Raw genomic sequence first — 27020 nt, forward strand, 5'->3', positions numbered from 1 at the left:
GATCAGCTACACAGGTAACACCCCACCTTGAGAGGTGAATGGAGGCGCTAGAGGCCAAGCCAGACGCAGGAGGGATCCTCACCTGAAGGCCAAAGGCCTACACCAATTTGACAGAAGCTTGCTGACTGACTCACTAATAAGCTACCAGTTCTTGACCACCTCCTGTGTGTCTGGAACTAGGGGCCTCAACCTCGCATCTCATTTAGTCCTTATTGTGACTCCAAGAGATGGCATTACTCTCACGTTGCAGGTGGGAGAACAAAGGCTCACAATGGCTGGGTGACAAGACCTGGCCCACGCAGCTACTGGAAGGGCAAGGCCCTGATCCAAAGCCGTACCCTTCCCAGCGCCAGCCCCACTCCCGAAATAGGGTTCTCACCCACCCACCAGGGCCAGGCTGTTTTAATAGAAACTGCGTCCAAATCCAGGTCTGCTTCTGAGACTCTCACTGAAGTAACCACACGAAGTTTCCCAGGTCTCCGAAAAGCCAGATGCACACTTGTCTCTTGCACTCCATTACCGTAACTATTGCTCACAGCGAGTGCTGCCGGACAAGGGAGCTAGCCAGGCAGAAAGGAATCTTACGTTTCCTCTCCCTCTGGGAATAGGCCAGCTGTGAACACAGTCTCCCAAAGCTCTGAAACCTTTGGGTCTCAAGTTAATGAGTGCCTTTTAGAGACCAAACGTATACCCATCACCTCAAATTGACGTGGTTCCAGAAAGTAATTATAGACCCGATTCAGAGCCCGGCAGCCTGAGGAGGTTCTGTAAGGCAGACGTTCCCACGACCGGCCTCCTCTGAGCACTTGAGCATTTGCAGTGTCTCAAGACTAGTTTAGACTCTGGTTAGTAAATTTTCAAATAAATACATGACGCCCCGAGACTTGAAGAAAATGAACAACACACTGCTCAAAGCCCCCCGAGTCACGAATCAGAATTTGCTTTATGGTTCGCTTCCACCGGGGAATACATCCTATTTTCTTAATTTGTTCAAAGACGGAATTTGCTATGTTAAGGAAGTAGTTCCAAATGCAATATGCGAGATCAAGCTGAAAGAGAAGTTCACAATTTGCTCCCCTTTAAATGCAGCTACTGATGTATGTGCCAGACACGGTCATGATTAGATTCTGAATCACAAATATTGCAAGACCGAGATAACAGGCTTTGATTACAGGGTGAGGTGCAGACTGCTACAAAAATAACCCGCCGTGTTCAAAGGGGAGAGATTTTTGATTAGAGACGTGTTTTGCTCACAGTTTTGAGGTCACGGGACTCCAAAGAAAGCACTGTTTGATTTTGCTGGGGGGGTACTAGCTTGGTGCCATCATTTAACAACCAAAACGCAGAAAAAGAGGTGAAACTTATTTTCCTGCATAAGGAGGATAGAAATGTAAACTTGGCATTTTCATTTAAACACGTTTCAGTTCTGGAAAGTGAATTTTTACCAAAGCTCTAAGAAAGGTCCAGGCAGTTTGATCCATCCTCACCTCTGTGAAGAGTTGGAGGGGAGCCTGACCGGATTATGGCATTTAAGACGGAATGTCTTTTGAGACACATGTCCATCATACTGAGCACTTCCAGGGACTTCTACGGATGGAAGGTATTTGGAGGGGAAACTTGTTTCTGGTCACATTCTTCACATGGGAGAGAGATACAGCCAGCACCTTTGTCCTGAAGCTCCCCCACCCTCTCCCTGATCATAAATTGTCCATTTTCCCCCGCCCCCGCCTCCCCCCACTCCCACCCCTCCCACAGGGACATTGGACTGGCCCAGTGCCTCACACCACTGGGAGTGATTACATTGGCAAAAAACAGGCTCCACCACCTTCTCATCCTGTCTGCTGCAGGAGGAGGGGGGGCCTTCTCTGCTCTCTTCTCTCCCCACAACGGGAGTTCCCTTTGCCTTAGAGCATGGGGTTGCTGTCATCTTCCCTGTGCTACCCGCCCCCCTCATGACTGGGACAGAGTTGCAAGGGTGAGGATGGGAAGTTCAATTCAGTAAGAAAAGAGGACTCAGTTAGGTTTGGATCCATGCCACTTTCTCCAATCCAGCTTGTCAACTGGTGTGGACCCTGGGATGACTGATGGGTCATCTCCAGCAACACAGACCAGAATCAAAATATTATTGGATTAACCACTAAGGCCAAGAACTGGTCAAGAATGATCAACTCCAGCTGTTCATGAAGCGTGAGGTCATCGGTAATATCAATGGCTCAATGTAGTGTGAACCAACCAATCGACAAAAACACACAAAACAAATGAAAGAGCAACCCACCTTTTTTTTTTTTTTAATAAGAAGCAAATGGAAGAAAACTCATTTTTTCAGCGTGGTTAATTATGTTTGCCGTGGGTAGATGTGTGAGGTGTGATGCTGGCCTGTTCAAGTTCACTGCCCAGGGCCAGGTGTGGCCATAGAGCAGTGAGACCAGGCCCCCACCCCTCAAGTCACAGGAGGAAGAGAGTGTAGGTCCTCAATGAAGCCACAGCTCACCGGCTGTGATCCATGAGCAGCAGGAAAACAAAAGTTGTTTGCAATCAACAAGGTGCCTCACTTAACGATTTGTGTATATAATGCTCTCTGGGTGCTCTCAGCGTACACAAAGTGTGTTGAGAGATAATTTGCCTTCAGGACAAAAGAGTAACTCAAATGCACAATTCATCACTTGGCCCCGTGAGACAAGTGTCCCTTTGAGGCATCGACAGTTTCTCTGTCCAAACAGTAGACACCATAGGCACAGAGGAACGTTTCCACTGACAATTAGAAACATCGGGTGACAGATGAGAACTGGTGGGAACTGAGGGCCTGGGAGAAGCCTCTGGCCCAGCAGACTGGAGACTGAACCCTATTCCTGCTGGGGAACATCACACGAGCTGCTGAACTTGAACGAGCCTCAGTTTCCTCCTCCGGAAAATGAAGATATCATACTTTCTTGCAGAGGTAAGTAATGGGGTAGGCGGAGTAAAACTTCAGCGCGGTGTCTGGCACACAGTAAGCATTTCATAAACACACGACACCGGCTGAGTCCCCTGAAAGCACTACGTGATCAAATAGTGTGCCGTTATCAATGGTTTTTAGGGAGGTATAAGGCTGGACAGCCTAATCTTAGTATTTATACACCATAGTCTGAGGCAGACTCTCAAAATTCTGGGAGGAAATGAAAAGAAACATCGCCCCATTTTGCTCAGGAAAGTCTGCCAGGGGTGAACGCCAGATTCAGAAACTAATCGCAGGGCTCATCCTGGCTGAGAAGGCACCTCCCCCGCGCCTGGGAAATGCCTGGCCCGGTACTGCCCTCTGCTGGCGCTCCCAATAATCTCCACCACCCGCAACCTCGCTGGGGCCGAGCTGAGCTGAGAGCCGCCTGTGACTGTTTCCGCCTCTCACGTTTGGAAGGCGCCTCCGGATTCTTAGAGCTGCTGGTGGAGATGTCGAACCTGCCAAGGATCCAGGTCGAGTTGGGGAGCACACCAGCGGGGCCAGGCGGCTATGCACCCAGGCAGCCCCCGTGGTCTCCGCAGCCTGGGAAACAGGATGTGATGGTCCTGTCTGGACTCAAATCCTGCTAAGTCTCCTGTGGCGATTCCACGTCCTCATCCACCCTGCTCCTAATTCCTGTTTAGTCACTTGGTATTTTATTACCCCTGACCTCAGCCCTTTCTCCTTTTGGTGAAGGTCAGTGATTTCTTTTTTAATCCAGTTGGTAATGGTCACTTCAGTGGACGCTTAACCTTCCTATTACCCCCTTTTCCTTCTAGGAGCCACTGCCCCTGCCCCCAACGTGGCCCACATGGGGCCTTATATGACTGAGCTCTGGCTACAGTGAGGGGACATTAGTCCTAAGCTGTGCCCCAGCCCTAACACACACAGTTTCTCTAAGATCCAGGGTGGATGGGGGTGTCGAACTCCTGCCCCCTCGTTCCTCATGCTGGGAGGAAATGCCCTGGAGTAGACACCCTCCCTGGGGGAGAAACTGAGGCTGCCCTGAACACCAGTCACAGAAGGGAGCAGCAGAGAGGGGGACTCCCACCCGCACCCATGCCTCTGCATACAGAAGCCACAGAGACCTCCCCTGCCAGGAGCGGTGACTGTGGGTTTTGGCCCCTTGCTCCTTCTCCATTCTCAAGAGAGTCCTGACTTGCACAGGTTTTGCATGTTCCCAAATGCCCCCATCCATCCATCCAGACACACACACAGCAAAACCAGTACCCCAAGGACAGGCTCTCCCACAAAACAAGTGACAAGTTAAAAGGCCTACGGTGCAACCCGACCAGAGCGCCCTGCAGCCTCGGCCTCCGTGGGGCTGCGGAGCAGAGGGCAGCTGTGAGCCTCTTCTGGAAGAACATCGGCACCTCGGGACACGTCCACACTCATCACCCTCTCCCAGCGTGCCTGACACCTTGTCCTTATTTGGAGTTGTAAAAAGTTCGTAGTCTTGCCAAAACAGAGCTTAACTTGAATCTCAGCAGCAGGAAAAATCAGAAGAATCCAAACTTCAGCTAGTTTAGAAGACAACTGGCTGGGCTTTTCAGGAACGTCAACACCACGAAGGCCCAGAGAAAGCAAGAAGGCCCGGGGTAATCGGGAGCAAAGAAACACGGCCACCAAAGGTGCTGCTCAAACCTCGATTTGATTTTTTATTTAAAAAAAGTTAAAAAAGGATACTTTGGGGCCAGCCAGGGACATCTGAAAATAACCGTGGTGATACTGAAGAATACTCTATACATGCTGAATTATTTAGAGGCCAGGTGTCACGAGGTCAGCAACTCACTTTCAAATGGTTCAGCAAAAACCATACAAAACCGACACTTCTTTCTCAAGAGAACATAAAAGGAATGTTCCAAATGTTAATAATGCTCAGAGAATCACCTGAAGGGCCCACGAAAAGTCATAATACTGTTTCAATGCTTCTGTAGCTTTGAGGGTTTTTTATTATGAAAACATGGCTGATGTCCACGTGATGAAATGCTCTTCAACAGCACACAGGCACAGGCCATGGTGCGAGCTACACTGTGGATGCACGTCAGACGCATCACGTTCGGGGAGGGAAGCCAGACCCAACCGGACCCCATATCAGATGGCTCCGTTTACGTGAAATATCCGCAACAGGCAAAGGGGAAAGGACGTCAAATAGATGTGCCCCGTGTCTGGGGTGGAGGGGGTGACACGGGGGAATTAGCAATAAATGACGTGAGGGAGCAGAACTCACACGGGTTGGGACCACCCCGGGTGGGGCGGGGGGGGGGCGCGGAGACAGCAAGGAAAGGAGAACAAGGACCCAACTCTGAGGCACCCCTCGGCGATGGGGCTGGCAAAAGGGAGGTCAATGGAAGTTACTAGAAAGTGAGGTTGAGAGGAGGGAGAAAGCTCAGAACCCCAACAGAGAGACAGTTCTCTAGAAGGGTCAAAGGGTAAAATATCACAGAGCTGTTGAAAGATGTCATGGGATCTGGCTACTAGAAGGTCTCGCGTGAATTTGGGAAATGCAGCTGGGGTAGAAGTCTGATGTCAAAAGCCGAATGGCAGTTCCCTCCTTGCCTGGCTCTGTTCTGAGCTGAGGCTCCTAACCTTCTGCTCCTGCCCTCACCTCGCTGGTCAGTAGTCCCTGTGCCCTCGCAGCCAGAGTGGCCTTTTAAAGTGAAAGTGTGGTCACACCGCTCAAAAGCCTCCACCAAAGGCATTTCCCGCACTCAGATTAGTGTGCACGATCTGACCAATACGTCTGCACCGTGACCTGCAGGGGACCTGATGTGGCCTTGGGTTGGTCCAGGTCCTTGAGAGACGGAAGGGACTGGGAGGAGATGAGACACACACAGAGTTTGCTGGGGGAAGTTCCGGGGGAAGGAGAGGGGGCAGGACGGCAGGAGAGCCCTCCATCCGCAAAGGGCTGACATTTGAGCAAGAAGATGGACGTGCAAGGGACTGGACAGAAAGGACCTTTGCAATGCGGAGACATTTTGGCCAGGTTGACAGCGGTCCTTTGGCCAAGTCATCCAGTAGAGGAAGGGCGGTCACTCAGACCCAGACCTGTCACTTAGACCCGGACCTTGCTCGGTTGTTGGTCAGGACCAGCCTGGGCACAGCGGCCTGGGCACCTGCAGTAGAGCCGCGGGTTTCCTCACTCGGCACAGCCCCAGATCGGGGCGGAGCGTGTTCCTGGCTGACGCACCACTAGGTGCCTCTCCGATCTCGCCTGGTACTCCCCCACACGGCTGCTCCACACTTGGACTGCACCTCTGGGGTCCCTGGCGTGTGCCCACTCGGGGTGCTTGACCTGGTGTGTGCCTCCGCCTGGAATCTCAGATAGAGACAGGGCTGGCCAGCCTCCTAAACTGTCCTCAGGTTTCTGCTCAAGTGCCTGCTCTGGGCCCACGGGAGGCAAAGGAGACTTTCTGTAGAAATGAAGAGCGGATGGTGGACACTGGTCTGTGCACAAAGCGTGTGCTCAGAGAGCGTTTACCCGATGAGAACTAGTCAGGCGCTGTGCGGGGCTGAGGATCCACTGCCCACCCACATCCTTTCATAAAATGAATGGTTGACTGTTGGGTGCTGGAGTCTAATCCATGATTTACGAATGCAGGTATCGTGTCATACGTCCCTTGAGGTTAATTTGGAAGGAGCATGTCCTCCTAGGAGACAATCCCAGGAAAGAGTATAACACGGCCCAGAGCCTGAAAAAGCCCAGGGGTCTTCGTTTTTGTTCGAGTGTTCATGTCTGAAGTCTGGAAGGCAAGCCTTAGTTTACCGGGTGCCTGAAACCTTTTGCAGGGCTGTGTCCTGATGGAAATGTGGTCTGGACTTGGCTGCTGTGGGGTCAGTGTTGAGGCTTACAAAGCAACCACTTTCTTAAAATACCAACCCAACTGTACTTAACAAAATCAGACATTGCCCGAGGATTTTGCTCCAAGTAAGAAAGTCATGTCTTCACCAAGTGCCATTTTCCGTCCTTCCAGCACCCTCTAAGGCCTGGGAGGCCACACTCCCTGCGTGGCACTGGTGGTCACGTGGCCAGAAGCTTCCGCCCTGAAGCTGCTCCTCGCCACTGTTTGCTGGAAGTCCCTAGGACTCCCCTCCACGGGACCGCAGACGGGCCTCTCATGGGAGACGTAACGAGATAGAAACCACATGTGAAAACTGATGCCAAGTAGCTCCAGAGGCCTGAACATTTAGGGACAATTTACCTTCAAAAAAGACGCAATTCTGGGGAGAAAAGATTAGGAAAACACATTGCCAATTAAAACAGTGACGACATTTCAAAATACAGACGTCAAATCACAAATGTGAGACGCACTGCCAACATCCTGGGCCCGCGGGCAAGGCTGTTTTTTGCATGTCACGTGTTTCCTTCCGTGATGGCAGAGATACTGACGGCCAAGGGGAAATCGACCCCTGGCCTTTAGTAACACTTGGACTTGACACCAAATAGATCTAGAAAGATGGATAGGAATCAAAATGACAGATCAGGTGATTAAGCAAACAAATGGATCTGCCTTTCTTTTAAAACTTCATTTCCTGGATGTTCCGTGTGTGACCCACCAGGGTGGCCCCTCGGCCCGGCAGCTGCTTCTGAGGCCGAGGCAGCCCGGCAGCTCAGTGTGGGAGCGGGCGCACGGGCCTGTCTGGAAAGGGGATTGGAATTGATGTAATAAATTGTTCCTCGTGGTTATGCCGGGGATTTCTCCCCGAGGCTGCCCTCCTCACATGGCTCTTTGTACGGGCTGTTCCAGAGAATGCGGAGGGGGATGGAGCCCATTAGGTATTTCCTAAAAAGACTTAAACGTTGTTCTTCAGGGAAATTGGTAGTGAAGGATGTGATTTTAAAGAGAAATTTCTGGCCTAGGTTTCTAATCCCAAAAATCCTACCATGAGCTGGGTTTTTTTTCCCCCCACCCCCTGTCTTTTTTTAAATCATAGCACTGAGTCTTAACAGAGTAAAGAGTGTATGTAAAAACTCAATTCCTGCGCTGGCTAGGTGGCTAAGTGATTGGAGCAGCCTCCTGTACACCAAGAGGTCACAGGTTCAATTCCTGGTCAGAGCACATACCTAGGTTTCAAGTCAGATCCCCAGTTGGGGCATGTACAGGAGGCACCCGAGTGATGTTTCTCTCTCACATTGCTGTTTCTCTCTCTCTCTCTCTCTCTTTCTCCCTAAAATCAATAAACATATCTTCAGGTGAAGATTTTTAAAAAACAAAAACAAAACTTGATTCATGCTCTGAGGGAAGATGGAAATGCTAACCAAAGCTATACTTCAGGTTCGGCTCAGCGGCCATGGCAGTGAGGTGGGGTCACAAGATCAAACACCCACCATGCCTGTCCTTCGGTATGAGTCCAGGTCAGAAAGTTTAGGGGAGAGCAGTTCAGAGGGCGTCATGACACCAGACTACAAAAAGGAAGACTACTGCACTAGAATTCACTCCTCGGAGCCCTCACTGCTCCCCTCATTTTGTCAGGAAAAACACCCTAAACCCAGAGACCATAAGGTTCAGGGACCTCCCTAGCCCAGCCTAGCCCTTGGTGTCTTGCTTGTAGCCCATCGCTGTCTTCACACCGATAATCTTCCAGAGAGAACGGAGTAGGCCCAAAGCCCAGGAAGGGGACCCAAGTGAGGGGAAGAAGTAGTTGGATTTGGCAATGAACTGAAACGATATAAAGTATGGCTGAGTAAAATACAAGGTAGTCTTGTTTGGCAGAAGCAGGGCCTTCTTATTTCAGGTTATTAAGAAATGCATATTCTCCTGCCGACCGCGAAACCACCTGGGCGTGGAAGCTGGGCTAAAACAGGAGACCTCTCCCGCCCACCACGCCGCCTGAGGGAGCTGTCGTTTCTGAGAACTTTTCCAGACTCTCCGTTATAAATGGCTTAAACTCCCAAACCTAAGATCTCTCGGGAATACAAAAGTTGTTTTAAACCACCAGAGCCCTGGATGACTCACCAATTTGGAATTCAGTGAAAAGGCAAACAAACCATAATCATTTTAAGGTGGGTGTCTACTTGCCTCTTAAAATAGCCAAGAGAGTTTGCAAAATATTTAATTACCCCTATTTCTGCTTTGTGTTCTTAAATCCTGGGTTGGGTGTGGATGGGCACTGCGGAGAAGAGGCAGAGAGAATCGGAGAGCTATGTGGGAGGTGACCACTGCCACTTCCGTTTGGGCTCTTTGTTTACTGAGGGACCAGAAATGTGCCCCTGGACAGATGGGCAGCAGGAACCAACCCCCTGCCTGTCCGGAGTGGGGGCGGGCATCAGAAAAGAACAGCTTAAAAAGGAGCTGGCTGAGTATTTAGGATAAAGCAGTTTCCGAGTAACGTTAAAGCAAATACAAGCAGGCATTTATTGAGTTCTTAAGTGTCAGGGAGCACAAGACAGCTGAGGGACTGGGACCACGCCTTTTGTGGGATCACCGTGCCCTCCCAGGCCCCCAGAACCAAGGGCAATTAGGAGCACCTAGTCCGGAGTTGTGTCTCAGTGGCCAGGGCCAGTACCCCAGATGTGGCTTATCACAAGAGGCCTGTTTAAACCATTCCTCGCAACTGTGCAGTCTTGGCCACTGGAGATGAGCAGCTGAGTGTCTGAGGTTGAATCCTCTCTTTTATACTCCACCCCAGAAGCGCTTATTGTTTGCATTGTCCATTGAGGCTCACAAAGGAGGGATTAAACTGGAGTTTGTTTCCGTGGGTTGGCTCAGTCTGGAGGAAGCCTGGAAAGGCAGACATGCTTGCCCTGTGGCGTCGGTGGGTGCGGACCTAGGCCGTGTACCTCGCCGTCTGGTGGAGAGGCAGGGGGTGGCTGTCCCGGGGGTGCTGCCCCTCCCTGGGAGCAGGAGAGGAGAGGGAGCCCGAGGCCACAGGAAGGACACAACATTCTGTCCCCTGCTCTGCTCTCTGTGGGCTCCATGACCGTGAAGAGTGCAGTCCTGTGCCCCAGCCTGGCTTTCCTGGTGTGTGCCATGGGGACGGCTGTGCCTGCCCAGTAGAATTCTATGCGGACGGACGGTATTTGGAAGCTCCTGGCACTGAGCGCAGCCGACAGGTAGACGTGTGGATTCTTCAACACTCGGGAGACGCGCAGTATGCTCCCTGCTTGACTGAATCTGGCTGCGCGTCATGAAGGAAGACAACAGGAGTTCTGCGGAGACTCGGGTCACCCACTGTCTGCTCAGATTCTGATGTGACCGACCAGAGGCCGTGCGGTGAAAATGCTGAGTGACGCATGCTGGGCAGCAGAGCTCTGTGTGGTCCTGATTTACTCACCTCCTGGCTAGGTGACCTCAGGCCAGCCGCTCACCCTCCCTAGGCTTAAAGTCTCTCATTTGCAAAAATGCCCTTCCATAACTGCCAAGGTGATTATAAAAGTCAATCAAAGGTATCAAGATTAGAGAACAGAAGTAGCTATATTTTTCTGCAAGAATCGTGGTCTTGTAGATTCTTGTATCAGCAAATCCTAAGGCCTTCACAAAATACTATTAGAATTAATAAGCAAGTTCTGTAAGGCAGACAGATGTTAAAATGAACACCCAAAATCAATTGTGTTTTAATATGCTGCAAAAATGAAATTAAGAAAAGAATTCCATTCACAATAACGTCAAAAAGAATAAAGTGCTTAGAGATATTTAACGAAAGCAGTGCAAGACTTGTGCACTGAAAACCACCAAGCCTTGCTGAGAATTTTTAATCTGATGACACTGGACGAGGCCCCACATTTACAGGTCAGAAGACAACATTGTTCAGGAGGCAGTGCTCGTAAACTGTTCTGTAGATAGGACATGATTCCTGCCAAAATCCCAGCTGTGTGTTTTATTTTGTGTTCAGAAGTTGACAAGCTCATCCTGAAACGCATTTGGGAGTAGAAGGGATTCAAAAGAGCCAAAACAATCTTCAAAAAGAAGTACCAAGTGGAAAGAATTACTCATCCCCGTTTCCAACTCCCTACCACGCTAAGTGATCAAGACAGCGTGGTCCTGGCGTAAGGGCGGTGTGTGGACTTGAACTGAGGGCCCAGGAATAAACTGACACTTACCGCCAGTTGATTTTCAGTAAAAGTATCAAGAAAATCCCATGGGAAAGGAACAGTCTTTCCAACAAATGGTGCTGAGACAATTAATTGCCTCACATCATATGCAAAAAAAAAAAAAAAAACCTCAAAATGGATGCAAATCTAAACGTAAGAGCTAGAATATAAAACTCTTAGAAGAAAATACAGGAGTGAATCTTCATGATGTCGAGGTAGGCAATTATTTCCTAGATGTGATGCCAAAAGTATAAGGATGAAAGAAAAAATAGATAAATAGGGCTTCAACATTAAATACATCCGTACTTCAAGACACTCTGTCAAGAAAGTAAAAAGACAACCCCAAACTGGGAGAAAAATATTTGCAAATTTTATGTTCCCTAATGTATAATGTTCCACACAGAGTCTGGTACGTGCGTGTTCACAGCAGATTTACCCACAGTAGCCGAAAAGTGGAGACCACACAAACGTGTGCCAGCTGGTGAATGGGTCGACGAAATGCGGTCTATTCATGCAACGAAATCCTTCTTGCCAATGAGAGCAACGAGGAACTGCTACAACACGGATGAACCCCCAAAAGCATGATTCCAAGTGAAAGAAGCCAGACATGAAAGAACACATGTTCTGCAGTTCTATTCCCATGAAGTGTAATGACAAATCCCTGGAGAAAGAAGGGAGAATAGAGTGGGAGGTGGGAATGGTGAGCAACCACAGGGCACAAGGTTGCTTTGGGTGATGGAGATGTTCTGAAATAAGATTGTGGTGATAGTTGCGCCTCTCCGTAAATAGACTAAAAATCACTGAACTGCCCGTGGTCCTTGGTTACAGCAGCCTGAACCCAAACAGGGGCCAACCAGGGCTTGGTTACGATGCCCGCCTGGGCAACCGGACACGAGCAAGTTCCACTGGATCCAGGAACATCTTTGAATTTAAGACTTTGAATAGATAAATGCTATTGTTCAAAAAGACAGACGACAGGACAGCTCTCTCACACATCTGCCTCTCATCTGTCCGGTGTCCCTCCAATAAGTGACCCCAGTTCTTCATTTCTCACGTATCTTTAAAGAGATGCTTTCCCTCGAACCAGCAGAAGCCCTCGCTGGGCCCTGATGCCTCTGAGTGTCAGTGTTCCTGCTGCCTGCCATTTCCTGCCCCCCTGTGGAGCCCAGCTGGACAGGGGGTGGGAGGCACCCTGCCTCCACACCGGAGCATTTCTGACCAGGGACTGGGGGGTCTTGGGCGAGAAGTATTAAATATCAGACCACTTACACATGGTATATGGGCTGACTTCTGGGAGCATCCCAGGCTAGGTGACATGGTGACATTTTCCAGGGGCTGCTGAAGCAAGAGTGAGGACTTTGGTGACTTCTCTGAGGTGCCGTCCTGTCCTGAGATGGCCTTGCTTCTCACATATCTCCTCTATGGTGGACTCCTGGTGGCAAGTGTCGCAGGCCAGCATGGACCCCAAAGGGGCCCACATCCTTCACCAGAGAGAACCCTGGAGCCCAGGAAGGGAATGCTTATGGCTGGGGAGGGGCTTTCATTGTTCTGGACTGAGGAGCAGGGGTTGGAGAGGGTGGGCAGTGTGTTCTAGGCTGGGCCTGTGGTCTGCTAGTGAGGCAGCGAAAGCCCAGTATTTGAGGTTTTTCCCCAAACACCGATGTTTGTTTAAAGCTTCTGATTTCAACCGTTAAAGCAGAATGTTTCCTCAAATCTACCTGAGAAGGCCTCACATGTGCAGACCATTCTTCAGGACACGCCAGGCAGGCCGCAGAGCAGGTAGCAGGCTTTGCTTTGTGTACATAATGTGGAAGAGGAGCCTGCGGCCCAGAGCACCCTAGAAAAGTCCTGGGGGTGTCCTGCCCCCTCCATCCGCAGACACGGAACCTCCACGCTGCCTCCACCCTGCCCTCGGGCTGAGTCCTTGTTGGGGGCCCAACAGCAACCAGTGACACTAACCACGGACCACATCTTTCAAACGTGTAACGGAGGCCCAAGTCGACCACAACCAGGAGGAGAAGCAGATTATCACCAAGAGCCCCTTCCGGTCACCCTTTGCCTGTGTCTCCTCAGAATCTCCTCGGATCTCAGTGCCACATTCCCAGTCCGAGAACAGAGCAGCTAGAACATTCCCAGGAGGCAGACTGCACTCATGCGGTAGACCGCTAACACTGCTAACCCAGGCTGCATTGGCCCAGGCCGTTCATTTTAAAGCAGTGAGAGCTGAGGACCAGGATGGTGACATGGCTTATTCAGCATCTCAGGGGGACATGGTGGAAGAAACCCTGGCCCACTGACTCCCCTCCCTGCCCACCCTGGCCCACCAGTGCTTTCCAACCTGCTGCACGTCAGGCGTTCTGGGGGGACAACTTGGGTGAACATGCAAGGCCACTCAGACCCAAGGTGACAGGGCAGAGGGCCTGGCCGCTGACCCACCTGGAGCATTCACAGCCCACAGCCCCGGTCGGGTGCCCTGCACGCATTCCCACAGCCACCCCATTTGGCCTCCTGCCTCAGGCCTGGCAACCATGGGAGTGCAGCTCTTGGGGCAGGCACCTGGGGGAGCTGATCTGCGGTATCCCTGAGCAAAGTCTGTTCATGACATTGGCTGGGCAGCCCTTTGTCCTAGGGAGCCTGCCCATGTGTGGTTCCAAGGCCTCTCTGCTGGGCCCTGTCTCCTCACCGTGGAAAGGGCTAGAGATAGGAGTAGGTTATGATCAAGCACTACATCCAGCAGCAGCCAAACGCTCCACACAGGCCCCAGGGAAGCCCCAGACCTGCCTCAGGTCCTGCCTGGGCCACTGCAGACAATGGCCCTATTCACGGAAGGGGACTATGAAACATGAGTAGGTGTTGTTTAAAGTGTCTCCGAAATAAATGTTAACCTGCTGACTCAGGCCCCCTCTGAATTAATTTTAAATGTCCTTTAACCCATTTTTGGCATAGCATGCATGGTGACGCAGGTCCCAAGAGCAGCAGGGTCCAACCGAACTCCCAGAAGCCTTGGCAGGAGGCAGAGGGCCGTATCATCCATCAACAGTGGGGCGAGGGGAGGGGGAGGCAGGAGAGATCGGCCCCGGTTCACCGACCGCAGTGGCTCCGCGTGGGGGAACCTTCTTAAAAAGGGGCTTACCGTAATGATAATCAAAAGCTTTCACCACGTTCTGCAGCTTCGCCCAGCACCCTAACTCTTCCCTTCTTCGGGTTTCCAGCCACTGGATACGGCATAACAAGAGCTCCCTCTCACCACCGTGGAGAGCCAAGAGAAACACACTTTTTAAAAAGTGGCACTTCGGCGCAGAGAGATCTGTTGACGCGAGCTGAAATAATGACGTGCCAGGAGAGATTATTTTCACAAATTCTTGGAACACGCCGTTTTCTCCAGGCAGGAGTCTGTTTGTGCCCTCGAGGCTTCTGCGGCCCCACGCCTCACCCACCCTGCCTGTGTCTCTAGGCAGCTTAGTCAGGACCCTTAAGACAAATTGTCATTTTAAGTAGAAAGGTGAAAAGATGCTGTTAGGTGTCCTTAGGAAATAAGTGACTAAATTTAGACAAAAGGCCACGCAGATGAGAAGACAAACTTAATTGTGCTTCTGTGAGAAATATCCTCCACCAGCCATGTGACGAGCAGAGAGACAAGAAGGTCATGGACCAGGGTGCACTGGGACCCTCACGAGCAATTTCTCTCTTTTACCCCTGTGGTTGGTTAATCTGCGTGTTTCTGGAACTCTCCTTTAAGACATTGTCTCTGACCCCGTAACATTCCAACTCCAGGCGGACATCCAACTCCGACTTGAAATCTATTCTGATGACAATTTACTTCCCTCCAAATAAACAGCCCTCCAAACTTGCTCATTCCTGCTCCTAGGAGCCCCAGACTTCGGAATAGCTCTTGGCCTTGGAATTGATTCACGGGCTCCTCCTTTTTGTTCTCCCAGGTGCATGCATTGCCCCAGCCGCAGGTTTTTCCAGTTGCCACGCTCTTCAAAGTCAACCCCTTCCCGCAGCCCACAGGAAAGGACAGATGCGCAGGCGTCCCCGTGGAAAAGGAGAGAAGATTAGCTTTTAAAGCCTTCCATCAAGTGAACGTCGTTTTGTTTCTTTTTTTTTAACAAATTGCATCCGTTTCTCACTCTCCAACCCACACGTGGGCGGTGAATGGTTGAGCACACCTTCCCCTGTCTCCTGAATGCTTCTCTGCCTTGGCCCCCATTATGTCCCTCATGTCATCCACTTTTATAGGTTTTCTTTTTTTTTTTAAGACCTGGCCCACAATTCATCTCTTACAAAAAAATCTCTCCACTCATTCTTCAGCATTCAGTGCTAGATGCACCCTCTCTGGGCCACTTGTGTTCACGGCGACCCACCAGTTTCTTCTGAACTGCGCGAGCACCCACTCAGTGTCTGTGATGTTGAAGCAAAATTCCTGAGCCCACCATGTGGTGGTGGGCGGGGGCGGGGGGGGGGGGATGACGCACCCCTGACTTACTGGCATCCAGTTACAATAGGACTCGCTTTGGCCAGTGAAACAGGTGTGGATGTGACTTGCGACGCCTCCAAGCAGAAGTTCTACGCATCATCACATTGCTTGGCCATTTCCTGCTTGCCTTCTGCAGTGTCAGCAGCACGAGCAGCATATCTCATTAGAGACTTGCTTTATCAGCCTGGCTCTCCACAGGAAGAGGAAGTGGGGCAGAGAGGAAGTAAATCTTAGGTGCTGTACGCCTCCAATGCAGCTCGTTCCTGCAACAGGAGTCAGCGGAAGCGTAGTGATAAAGTGTGGGTTATGCACCATTTTAGAATGCTGGCCTTACTCAGAGTGTCTCATTCTGGCTTCACAGCAAGCCCAGTGCTTTTTTATTTTTTCTATGCTGCTGACAAATAACATTAAAGCTCAAAAGAACATGTTTGTTTCCATTCTGAAAGTCAGAAAGCAACAGAACAGAAGAAAGCAGGTCTGCACCAAACCCGCAGCTCTTTCCACTGCACCGTGTGTTGTGGGTCGAATTGTGTTCCCCCAAAACATATGTTGAACCTCTGTCCCTCAGTGTCTGTGAGTGTGACCTCGTTTAGAAACAGGGCCTTTACAGATGTAATCAAGTTAACATGAGGCCACTAGGGTGGGCCCTAATTCAATATGACTGGTGTCCTTATAAGAGGCACGCAAAGTCACACAGGGAGAATGATGAGTGACAAAGAAGGAGACAAGATAGAAGTGATGCAATGACAGTTTCAGAGCAGGGAATCCCCAGGACCCCTGGCCATACCAGAAGCTAAGACAAAGGGAGGAACAGGTTCTCTCCAGGGGCAACCATAGGCCTGCCTACACCTTGATTTCAGAGGACCGGCCTCCAGACCGTGAGGGAATCATGTCTGCTGGTCTACTAGAGCCCCCTGGCTTGTGGTCACGGTGCCCCTCGGAAACTAACACACTGTTACTGCCTCCATTTCAGGGCAGAAACCCCCAGAGAAGAAGCTCTGTCAGCAGGTTGGGGGATGGAAGTGGGCTGTCTAGGAAAACCTTCACTCTCTGTCAGCATCCTTGTCACCATGCGGTCTTACCCCTTTCTGAGAGCCATCATAGACACATATGCCCACAGACCCGTGACTTAAACAGCGGGAAACTGTTGCTCACAATTCTGGGGGCTAGATGACCGGCGTCAAGGTGTCATCAGGGTTGGTCTTCCCTAAAGCCTCTCTCCTTGGCTTACAGGTGTCTGTCCCCTGCTTGTGTCTTCCCTCTATACCTGTCAGTGTTCTGGCCTCCCCTTTTTACAAGGACATCAGTCATTGGATTAGGGCCCACCCTGATGACCCCATTTTGACTTAATTACCTTTTGAATGATCTTATCGCCAAATACAGTCACATTCTAAGGCACTGGGGATTGAGGCTTCAACTTATGATTTGCCAGGGGTGGGGGGCACGAGTCAGCCTGCAGCACCAGGTTTGCAAATATCTAAGGGGCCCCCCATGAGGCCTGTGTTCACAGCCTGTCCACCTGAGCAGCCAGGGAATACAAGGAAGGCCCTGCCAGCCTTTCAATTAGCCAGACCCACCTCTAGTCCAACAGCCAGGACCACACACAGCGGGGCCTTCCCTGTTCTCTACCAGTTATTCGTGTGGTTCTGAACCATTTGCCTTGTTCACGCTTTCCCGTGCCCTTGGTTTTCTTGGCTTCAGCACTCTGGGCTAAAATTAGGCTCTGTCTCAGGCTGTGCTGACGACTAGTGCTCTGGTTAAATTCCCAGCACCCCAGGCCTTTGATCCTTTACTTGGCACAGTCCCCTCCCCATGGTAATTCTCCTTCCAACCTCTTTCTGCCTCCAACTTTATTGTCAAAATTTGAAACAAAATTGATAGACATGTATTGAGATAGAGAAGATTACTAGGTATAAAAGGTAACCAGTTCACCTAAATGACTGTTAATTGTCTAAGTAAAACAAAGCATGATTGCGGGGGCTTTCAGTCAAGATGGCAGCATAGGCAGACACGGCTCACCTCTTCTCACAACCGCATCAAAATTACAACTACAATATGGAACAACCATCACTCGGAACCATCAGAAATTGAGCTGAATGAAAGTCTGACACCTCAGAATCTAGAAACCACATCCATTGGGACCAGTAGAAGAGATGCTGGTGTGGAATGAGGTGGTCTCTCACCCACATGTGGAAGATAAAGATTCCGGAGCACTATCTCAGTAGCAAGGAGTCCCAGCCCCACACCAGGCCCCCCAGCCCACGGTTCCTGTGCCAGGAAGATAAATCCCCACTTCTGGCTGCAAAAACCAGTGGGGATTGACTCAGTGGAGAAACTGCTGGAGCCCCAAGCAGTGCCTCTTAAAGAGCCCACACACAGACTCACCTACTCAGACTCACTCCCTCTGAGCTCCAGCACTTCGGCAGCAGCTTGAAGGGCATCAGTGGCACACTGGGAGAGGTCCCCTTTCTGAGCCCTCCCCACACAAAGCCATGGAGCCAGCAGGCTGGTGCCATACCTAAGACTCCATCAACCTGGCTAACACTGTTTGCCCTGGAGATCCCCAGAGACTCCGCCCCACCCACCCTATGGGCCACCTGAGCTGCTTTTTCATTTGAATAGTGGATCTTGTCTCACGCTTTGAAACTTCGTAAATCCTATCAAACAAGCAACAGCTGACCTCAGTGAGCTCCAGGCCTGGCACTACCAGTAGCCAGCTTAGATTCACAGCTTGACTTTGCCTGGGAATCTCTAAGCCCAGCACAAGTGGCAACCTTCTCAGATTGCTTGATAGCTCAGGAAGGGTGGCCCTGGGCAAAACACAGGTGGGGGCTGACCTTGGCCTATACCATCCAGGAGACCCCTGGGCCAGCACACCCAGTGGACAGCAACAGACCACTTGGGAGCACCACCACCTTGCCCCTGCACAGCTGATCCTCCATGGAAGGTGGAGGTTGGTGGTCAGTGGTCACAGTCAATCCTTGCAGCTGACTGGCCTGGATGAATCCCTCCCATTGACCTGCCAACAGCAACTAAAGCTCAACTAAAAGAGGAGGGTGTACTCAGCCCACACGAAGGGCGCACCTCGAGTACCCAGCTTGGGTGATAGGGGAGGCTGGGTCACTGGACCCTACAGGACACCTACTACACTAGCCCACTCTACCAAGACACAGAGTCAAGGCAGCTCTACCTAACACACAGGAACAAACACGGGGAGGCTGCCAACACGAGGAGACAAAGAAGCATGGCCCACATGAAGGAACAGATCCAAACTCCAGAAAAAGAGCTCAATGAAATGGCAGTAAGCAATCTATCAGATGCAGAGTGGAAAACTCTGTTTATAAGGATGTTCAAGGAATTAGTGAGGACCACAGCAGCATAAAAAAGATCCGGTCAGAAATGAAGGATCCACTGTTGAAATAAAAAACAATTTTCAGGGAAACAACAGTAGAGTGGATGAAGCTGAGAATCACATCAATGATTTGGAACATAAGGAAAACAACCAATCAGAACAACAAGAAGAAAAAAAAAACAAAAAAATGAGGGTTGCATAAGCAGCCTCTAGGACAAGTTCAAGAGGTCCATCCAACATTTGTATCATAGGGGTGCCCAAAATTGGAAATCTATTTGAAAAAATAATGAAAGAAAACTTCCCTAATTTGGTGAAGGAAGTAGACATGCAAGTCCAGGAAGCACAAAGAGTCCCAACTGAATTGGATCCAGACAGGTCCACTTCAAGATACACCATAATTAAAATGTCAAGGCTTAAAGATACAGAGAGAATCTTACAAGCAGCAAGAGAAAATCAGAGAGTTACCTACAAGGGAGTTCCCATAAGACCATCAGCTGATTTCTCAAAAGAAACTTTGCAGGCCAGAAGGGATTGGCAAAAAGTATTACAAATGACGAAGAGCAAGAACCTGCAACCAAGGTTACTCCATCCAGCAAAGCTACCATTTAGAACGGAAGGGCAGATAAAGTGCTTCCCAGACAAGGAAAAGCTGAAGGAGTTCATCATCACCAAGGCATTATTACATGAAATGTTAAAGGGACCTATTTAAGAAAAACAAGAAGATAAAAAATATGAACATTAAAATGACAACAAACCCATAACTATCAACAACTGAATTTAAAAAATAAAAACAAAACCAAAGCAAACTAATCAAACAAACAGAACAGGAACAGAATCACAGGTATGGGGGCCATTTAGAGGGTTATCAGCTGGGAGGGGGAAGAGAGAGAATGGGGAAAATTGTGCAAGGATTAAGAAGCATAATTGGTAGGAACAAAAGAGGGGGATATTAAGAATAGCATAACAAAGGCAGAAGCCAAAGAACTCACATGCACAACCCATGGACATGAACTAAGTGGGGGTGGGGGGATATTGCTGGAGGGAAGTGGGGTACTGGGGAAAGGGAAAACATTGGAACAACTGTAACAGCATAATAAAAACACACACACACACAAACAAAAAACCAAAGCATAATTTCAGTTTTTTTCTTTATTAGTTTAAGAGTATCTAAAGTCAAAATAATCATCAGCTTTTCCTGAAACACTGAACATTTTAATCATTATAGTCCTTCTTCAGTATAATACACCTATTGGAGGAAAACAGAATAATCAAATTGGTGTAAGATGAAAAATCAGGAGTGTGAGAAAGACAGTGACAGAGTAGTGTCAGCTCCTTTCATCTGGTTGGCTAGGGAAGGTGCACCACGGCAGCAACTGTGGGGAGAGATCTGAGAAAATCAGTGCAGCAAACCTGGAGTCTTTCCAGGGGGAAATCCGTCCAGCCAGAAGGAAGAGCAAGTCCAGTGTCCTGAGGTGGCCAGGCGAGGAAGCCAGAGGAATCATGGTGGGAAATGAGGTCAGAAAGAGGCAAGCTGAGCCCCTGGGACCAGTTCTGGAAGGACTTTAGGTTGTACCTGGAGTGAAAGCAGCATCTACCAGAGGGTCTGAGCAGACAAGCTGCAGGATGAGACACGTGTTGTAAAAGAAGCGCTCCAGTTCATGCGTGGAGACAGACTGCAGGCCAGGGACATGGAGGAAACAGGAGCTCTTAGGAAGCTCTGGGCAGTAGAAGGTGCGGGGAATGAGAAGTGGAGGCTTGGTGGCTCGTCTTGAAAGTACAGCCAACTGAAGGAAAGGGAGGTGAAGAAGATGAGGGGGAAGCAACCGGAGGGACCAAGGGGTAGCCGGTGGAATGACAGGAACCCAACACTCAGTGGCCTGAGCCCAACGCTGTCCCAGGGGCACAGAAACCCAAGCCTGGGGACTGAGCCTGGCCCATGGGGCAGGACACAGGTGGAGACAAGAGCATGACTGGATGTTGTACAAGAGACGGTAGGAGGAGACAAAGAGGGCAGCCCTGTGTGTATGGGAGGGAAAGGAAGCTGACCCGCTGGGGAGAAGGTCCTCGTACAAGGGCTGATCTTGGGACAAAGGGGAGAGGGAGCCCACACTGCCCTTGCTGTGGGTGCCTGGGGTTCTGCCGGCAGCCCCCCTGGGAAACCCACGATCTCCAGAAGGCCAAGGATGTGGGCTCTTTTCAAAACCCGATTTCCCAGTACTTTCTGCATTGATATCCTTTGGTCCGAGTGACAGCTGATCTTAATTGAAACCAGCTGTTTTCTTCAAGGTCGGGGGGGGGGGGGANCTGGGGGGCGGGGGGGGGGGGGGGGGGGGGGGGGGGGGAAGCACACATCCCCTGCAACCTCTTACCCCAGGATGCTGGGTCCTGCCCGTCTGGGAAGAACTGGCTTCAGGTGTAATTTCTAAGAGTGCCGTGGGAAACACATTGACACAAATTATCAATTCTAAGCAGTTAATATGCTTTGTTTTGCTTCGATTCTGGTAAAAGATTAATAAAGCACCTTCATTTGAGCTCTTGCTGACTCCTGGTCCGGCCTTGCGGAGACCCCTGGGTCTGAGGCCACCACCTGCCAGACACTCTAGGATTTGGGTCAGGGCCCCGCTGGGTGAGAACTGAGCCTGTGACCTCCGCCCTCCAATCCCAGCCCTGCTGGCGACATTCTTTGGTGTCTAGGGTGAAGCATCCCACCTCCCTGCACTTCATTCACTAGTTTCTAAATGTTCAAGGAATAATAACGTGCTGCACGTAGCAAATTCACGCCTGCAGGTGTTCGTCTGTTGGTAGATTATGTTCCATGAAGACTAAACTGGTTTCCTGGCTACTCAGGACAGTCTGGGCCACTTTCCCCAGATGCTTCATCAGACTGCCCGGAGATAAAGGGTAAAGAAGGCGTGATACTCCCCCACACAGTGGAACATTGGCTTGGCCATAGAAAAGAATGAAATCTTGCCATTTATGACAACATGGATGGACCTAGAGGGTACATGCTAAACGAAGTCAGACAGAGAAAAGTGTATATGAGTTCACTTATATGAGAACTTCCAAAAACATGAACAAACAAAATAAAACGGAAACAAATTTATAGATACAGAGCACAAACTGATGATTGCCAGAGGGGAAGGGAGAGGTCGGTGACAAAGGTGAAGGGGAATAAGAGGTCCAAACTCCTAGTTAAAAAAAAAAAGCCCTGGCTGGTGTAGCTCAGTGGATTGAGCGCAGGCCTGTGAAGCAAAGGGTCGCTGGTTCGATTCCCAGTCAGGGCACATGCCTGGGTTGCAGGCCAGTTCCCAGGAAGGAACACATGAGAGGCAACCACACATTGATGTTTCTCTCCCTCTCTTTCTCCTTCCCATTCCCTCTCTCTAAAGATAAATAAATAAATAAGATGTTTTAAAATAAATAAGCCAAGGGTGTAGCGCACACAGGGAATATGGTCGATAATATCACAAGCAATACACTGTTGGTAGACTTATTGCAGCAGCTGCTTCCTAAGGTATAGAAATGCATAATCACTACGCTGTCCACCTGAGACTAGTACGATACTGCGTTATCTACACTTTAATGAAAAAGGAAGAGTTCGAGATCGCAAACAAACGCTGCCACTGGCCTTGGCAAAACACCGTTGTCGCGTTGCTCGGAAGCACACCCGGCACTCACCCTCACCCGTGATCTGGACTGAACAAGCCACTGGTCTTCTTCCCTGGGTTTTACGTTGAAGTTTACTTCAATCAAATGTGGATTTCATTCAAAAAGTAGCCTCGCAGAAAGACCCGCAGCGAGGCTCGGGCAGGAAGCATCCTGATAACGTTACTCCGAGGCTGTATTTCAACTCACGTGCAGTTGATCCACACACCCCTCTTCAGAAAGAGCCCGTGCATGCCGTGAGCGACGACGGCAAATGCCAGGCTTGTGGCTGTTCACCCTGCTCCTTCGTGATGCTTTCACACGACTGCAGCTGCAAGAAGTTCCCTCTCCTCTGGTCTTCCGTAGCGTATCAGAGAACTGCCCATTGGTCTCCCTGTGTTCGTTTGCTAGCATGGCCCCGGCCAAGTGCCATGGACACGGAGGCCAAACAACAGAAAGTTCTTTCTTGCGGTTCTGGAGGCTGGAAGCCCAAGATCAAAGTGTTGGCAGGTTCAGTTTCTGGTGAGAACCGTCCGCTTGGCTTGCAGATGGCCACCTTCTCAGGGTGTCCTTGTGTGGCCGTGTCTCTCCCCTTCTCAAAAGACATCGGTCATACTGGATTAGGGCTCCATGCGAATGACCTCATTTTAACTTAAAAAGCCTCTTTAAAAAGCATATCTTTCAATACAGCGACTTTCTGAGGTCTTGGGGGTTGGAGCGTCACCATACAAATTTTGGAGGGACACATTTCAGCCCTTGTCATTCATTTTAGATTAGTAGGTACACAATATGTCTCCTGTCCTGGGCCTGACTGTAGGCTTCCTGGGTGAAAGGCCATGTTTTAAGATCCTCTGTGTCCTCAAGAATCATTTGTTTGATGGATCTTCCTGATCATTTAGAATTTTTGTTCACCTGTGTCCTGATGCAAATGTACTTTTAAAATATTTTATTTATTTATTTTTAGAGAGAGGGGACAGGAGGGAGAAAAAGTGGGAGAGAAACATCAACATGTTTCTCACACATCAACATGTGTAGTTTTCTCTGATGTGTCCCCTACTGGGGACCTGGCCTGCATCCCAGGCATGTGCCCTGATTGGGAATCGAACTGGAGATCCTTTGCTTCACAGGCCCGTGCTCAATCCACGGAGCTACACCAGCCAGGGCCGGATGCAAATGGATTTTGAAGGAGAAAATAAACTCAGCCACCGTGGCTTCACGCCAAAGCCTGGGCCAGACGATTTCCAAGGTTTCTTACAACTCCCATGATGGTTCATTTCCCATCATGATGCAGGTGGCTTCCCACAAAATCCCCCTCCTTAGGAGTTTCAGACATGTGCTTGTTTCTTAGATGCAGGCCCCCCAAGAGGCTGCCACCTGTTCCCCTCACTCTCTCTAATTCTCCCCTCATTGCTTATTTTCACATCTGCGTCTGGCAACACCTGAGGCCCTGGCCTGATGAGGACTGGAAGGAACCAAGGAAACTGGGGCAGGAAAGCGACTTGTCCCAAGTCTTCCCATGTCACCCGGACCCTGCGGTGACTCAGTCAAGGTCTCCCGGGTCCAAGGCCAGGGTTCTTCCCTATAACCTGCCTTTTCTCATTACACAAAGAGAACACCAGGGCTTTATGGCTGAGGGGCAATCATTCACTCAGCAGCGGAATGAGATCATAGTTCCTCCTATGAGTTCTGAGGGACCCTAAAACCAAAAGGATCTCACACAATTCTTCTGTGAGTTCATAAAATACTCAACTGCTCAAACCATATGTTTAATTCCCAATGGTCATAGTTTTCCTTATATTAAAAAAAGAGGAAACTTTCAGCTTCAGGTAGACAAACAAGCACGGGCATTGGGGGAAATGGTTTAAACGAGGCACCGAGTCAGCGCCAGGCCAGCAGAGGCGCGACCAGCTTCGTGGCCGCCATCTCCCAGCCTTCCCCTCGACAGTAAGTGCAAGACAAATCACACCCAACCTCATTTGCACACGAACATGAACCTTGCTCGACACATGCTGTGTTAATATTGCTTCTTTAAAAAGGGAAAAGAGGACTTAAATATCGAGCCATCCTTCAAATTAGGTTATGTGTAAAAGCATAACACATGGCTCCCTCGGGCTGAACTCAGTTTGAAAGCGCAAGCAAGGCCTTCGGGGACGCTGCACTGTCCCCACACAGAAAGGACAAGTGAGAACAGCCATTCCAGAACAGAAGGCATGTCTCCATGGCAGAGTCTCACTGCCAATGGTTCCTTGTGCCTGTCTCAGGAATGTGGCCCTGACCAACAAAAGACCGCGTCACTGGCTTGGTTCCCTCTGTGGAGACTGTAAGGGTCCTTTTTGACTCCCCAGAGTCTGACTTTCTGAAATGGATTCTGTTAATTTTCCCTTGAGACAGGGAAACTGCACGTGGCAGCCGATGAATCAATCGGGTCTGCCAGTAAGGCTCTGAGAGATGACCGGAGTGGGGCGGTCTGTGTGCATGAAACTCCCTGGACGCAACTGATGTTGGGTTGTGACACACAGTGACATCTGTGTGTGGCCCAGCAGCCGGCAAACTGCTTCCCTGTGAGGGGAGAAGCGTGCCAAGGCGGGACCAGGGGACCATTGTTCACCCTCTGTATCCCAGAGACGCTGGTTGCTTGGCTGGTGGGGGAAATGTCTAACAATCAACAAACGCATTGTTCGCTGATGCACAGGCTGACTTCTTTCCTCCCCGTGCCTTCGTTTCTAGTTCTCCAAAGTATCCTTCCCCTTTAATTTTACGGCATTTTTGTGTGCACGTGCATCGAGCAGCCATACCGAAAGTCAGAGATATTGATTGTCTTCCCAGACTCCTATGGCTTTGCCATTCTGCAGAGTTCCATAATGGGATGCAAGAGTTCCCACCCCTTTCCCATGAACATCTATTACCATCGTCCATAGATTCATCCCTGTTCTGGGCCCACAGCAAGGCTCAGCATGAGCAGCAGGAATAACAGTGCATTCCTGACACCACCCCTGGACCGCTTGCTAAATTCTTCCTGAGAGCGCCTTGATGGCCTTCACAGAGGTCACTGCGAAACCAGCTGGAAGCCGGGAATCCCACTGTGTGAGCAGAAAGTCTGTTCTGTGGCTCAGACAGAAGATCAAGTTCATGGACACACTTTGGCACTCTGGCAATCCCAGTGAAGGTCATCTTTGGGTGAAACCCAGCTTCCTCGAACCCAGGCACAGTCTGGAGTAGCTGGCATTTTTTGTTCTGTTTTGTTTTTTTAAACCAATGCTAGATGTTAAAAAATGGGAATCTCAAGCACACAGTCATTTTTTTCTTCCTGTTATGTTACCTGACCCAAAAAGGCAAAAGAAGGGGCCAGGGCCGCGGCTAAGTAATACTTCAAGGTTTGGCTGACAAACTTCCTCCAAGCAATCCAGGAACCCACATGTAACACACAGCCCAGCACATTGGTAAACAAGGCAAAATGCCTCCAGGATGACAGACGACTGCTGAGCAAGGGGACCTAAGGAACGTGGTACAGACACAGGAAGACCAGTTGGTTGATTTGCTAAACTTGAACTTAAAAAACAATAGAGTGAGCTAGAAGTTTGATTTGTAAAACAAATACCCCCCCTCCCTTAAAATCATCTAATCATGTAGCTCTCTGTTCTCCACACTGAGAATCCAACACAATTTTTGGAGAACAACACAACCATGAAAAAAATCTCAGCCAAGAACACACACTTCCTGCCTGTCTCTGGTGTCCCCGAAATGATTAGGGAACCCTGAACATTTAAATTAGCCTCCGATGCCAGGCGCTGACAGCTCCCTGTGGGACGCCGGCACCCTTTTCCCCACCCGGAAGGCGGCAGGATACTCACCAGTCATGAGGGTGTAGTAATTGGGGTAAGAGAGACTGGGGAAGTCTGGGGTCAAGTAATCCACTTTGACACCCCTGCTCACAATCTCTTTGAACCCAGGCAAGGACTCCAGGGCCTCGTCACTGATATAGTCTGAGCGAAAGCCATCCAGCAGGAACACCAGGAGCTTCCGTCGGGCCGAGGCTGGCTGGGCAAGGCCAAGGGCAAGGCCCAGCAGGAGGGCCCCAAGCTTCACAGCCATGCTGCCAGGAACCTGCCCGAGCTGGCTGGCTGGCACAGCGGTCCCCTTGCAAAGACTGAGGATGGAGAATCTGTAGCTCTTCTCTCTTCTAGGGGCTGGATCTTGACTGCTGGCCTTCCTGAGCCAAGTTCACGTTCAGAATTTAAAGATACAGCACCCCTTTTATAAAAACAACCTCTCTGCTCACCCTTTGCTGGAAAATCAGGAGACCCACTCCTCCGGAGAAGCTGGGTCCCCACACAGCCCGGCAGTAACACCAGGGGGAAAAGCGCAACCTTATTATTTGGGGGTGAATGTTCTAGAAATAGAGGCACCCACAGAGAGGGGGAACTTTAGAAGATGACAGAGGTCAACACTAACTTCACAGTTGGGCTCACCCAAGGGAGGAGCCAGGGAAAAGGGCAATCTTTCAAATTGCCGTTTTCCCACGTCTCTGCTGAGT

At 50.1% G+C, this 27020-nt stretch overlaps 1 protein-coding gene across 2 annotated transcripts in view; it reads right to left on the reverse strand.

The window, feature by feature from the left end:
- Positions 1–26682, reverse strand: part of ENPP6 (ectonucleotide pyrophosphatase/phosphodiesterase 6) — a 73784-nt gene extending 47102 nt beyond the window's left edge. The window contains exon 1 of one of the 2 annotated variants that reach the window (XM_037055151.1): positions 26338–26682. In XM_037055151.1, coding sequence (XP_036911046.1) covers positions 26338–26578 — 241 coding nt within the window. In that variant the 5' untranslated portion in view covers positions 26579–26682. The remainder of the gene's footprint in view (positions 1–26337) is intronic. The other variant, XM_037055150.1, reaches the window with a different exon arrangement.
- Positions 26683–27020: the final 338 nt, after the last annotated feature.

Source organism: Sturnira hondurensis, unplaced genomic scaffold (assembly GCF_014824575.4).
Source record: "Sturnira hondurensis isolate 20B ecotype Veracruz unplaced genomic scaffold, ASM1482457v3 Scaffold0008640, whole genome shotgun sequence".
NCBI classification, from domain to species: domain Eukaryota; kingdom Metazoa; phylum Chordata; class Mammalia; order Chiroptera; family Phyllostomidae; genus Sturnira; species Sturnira hondurensis.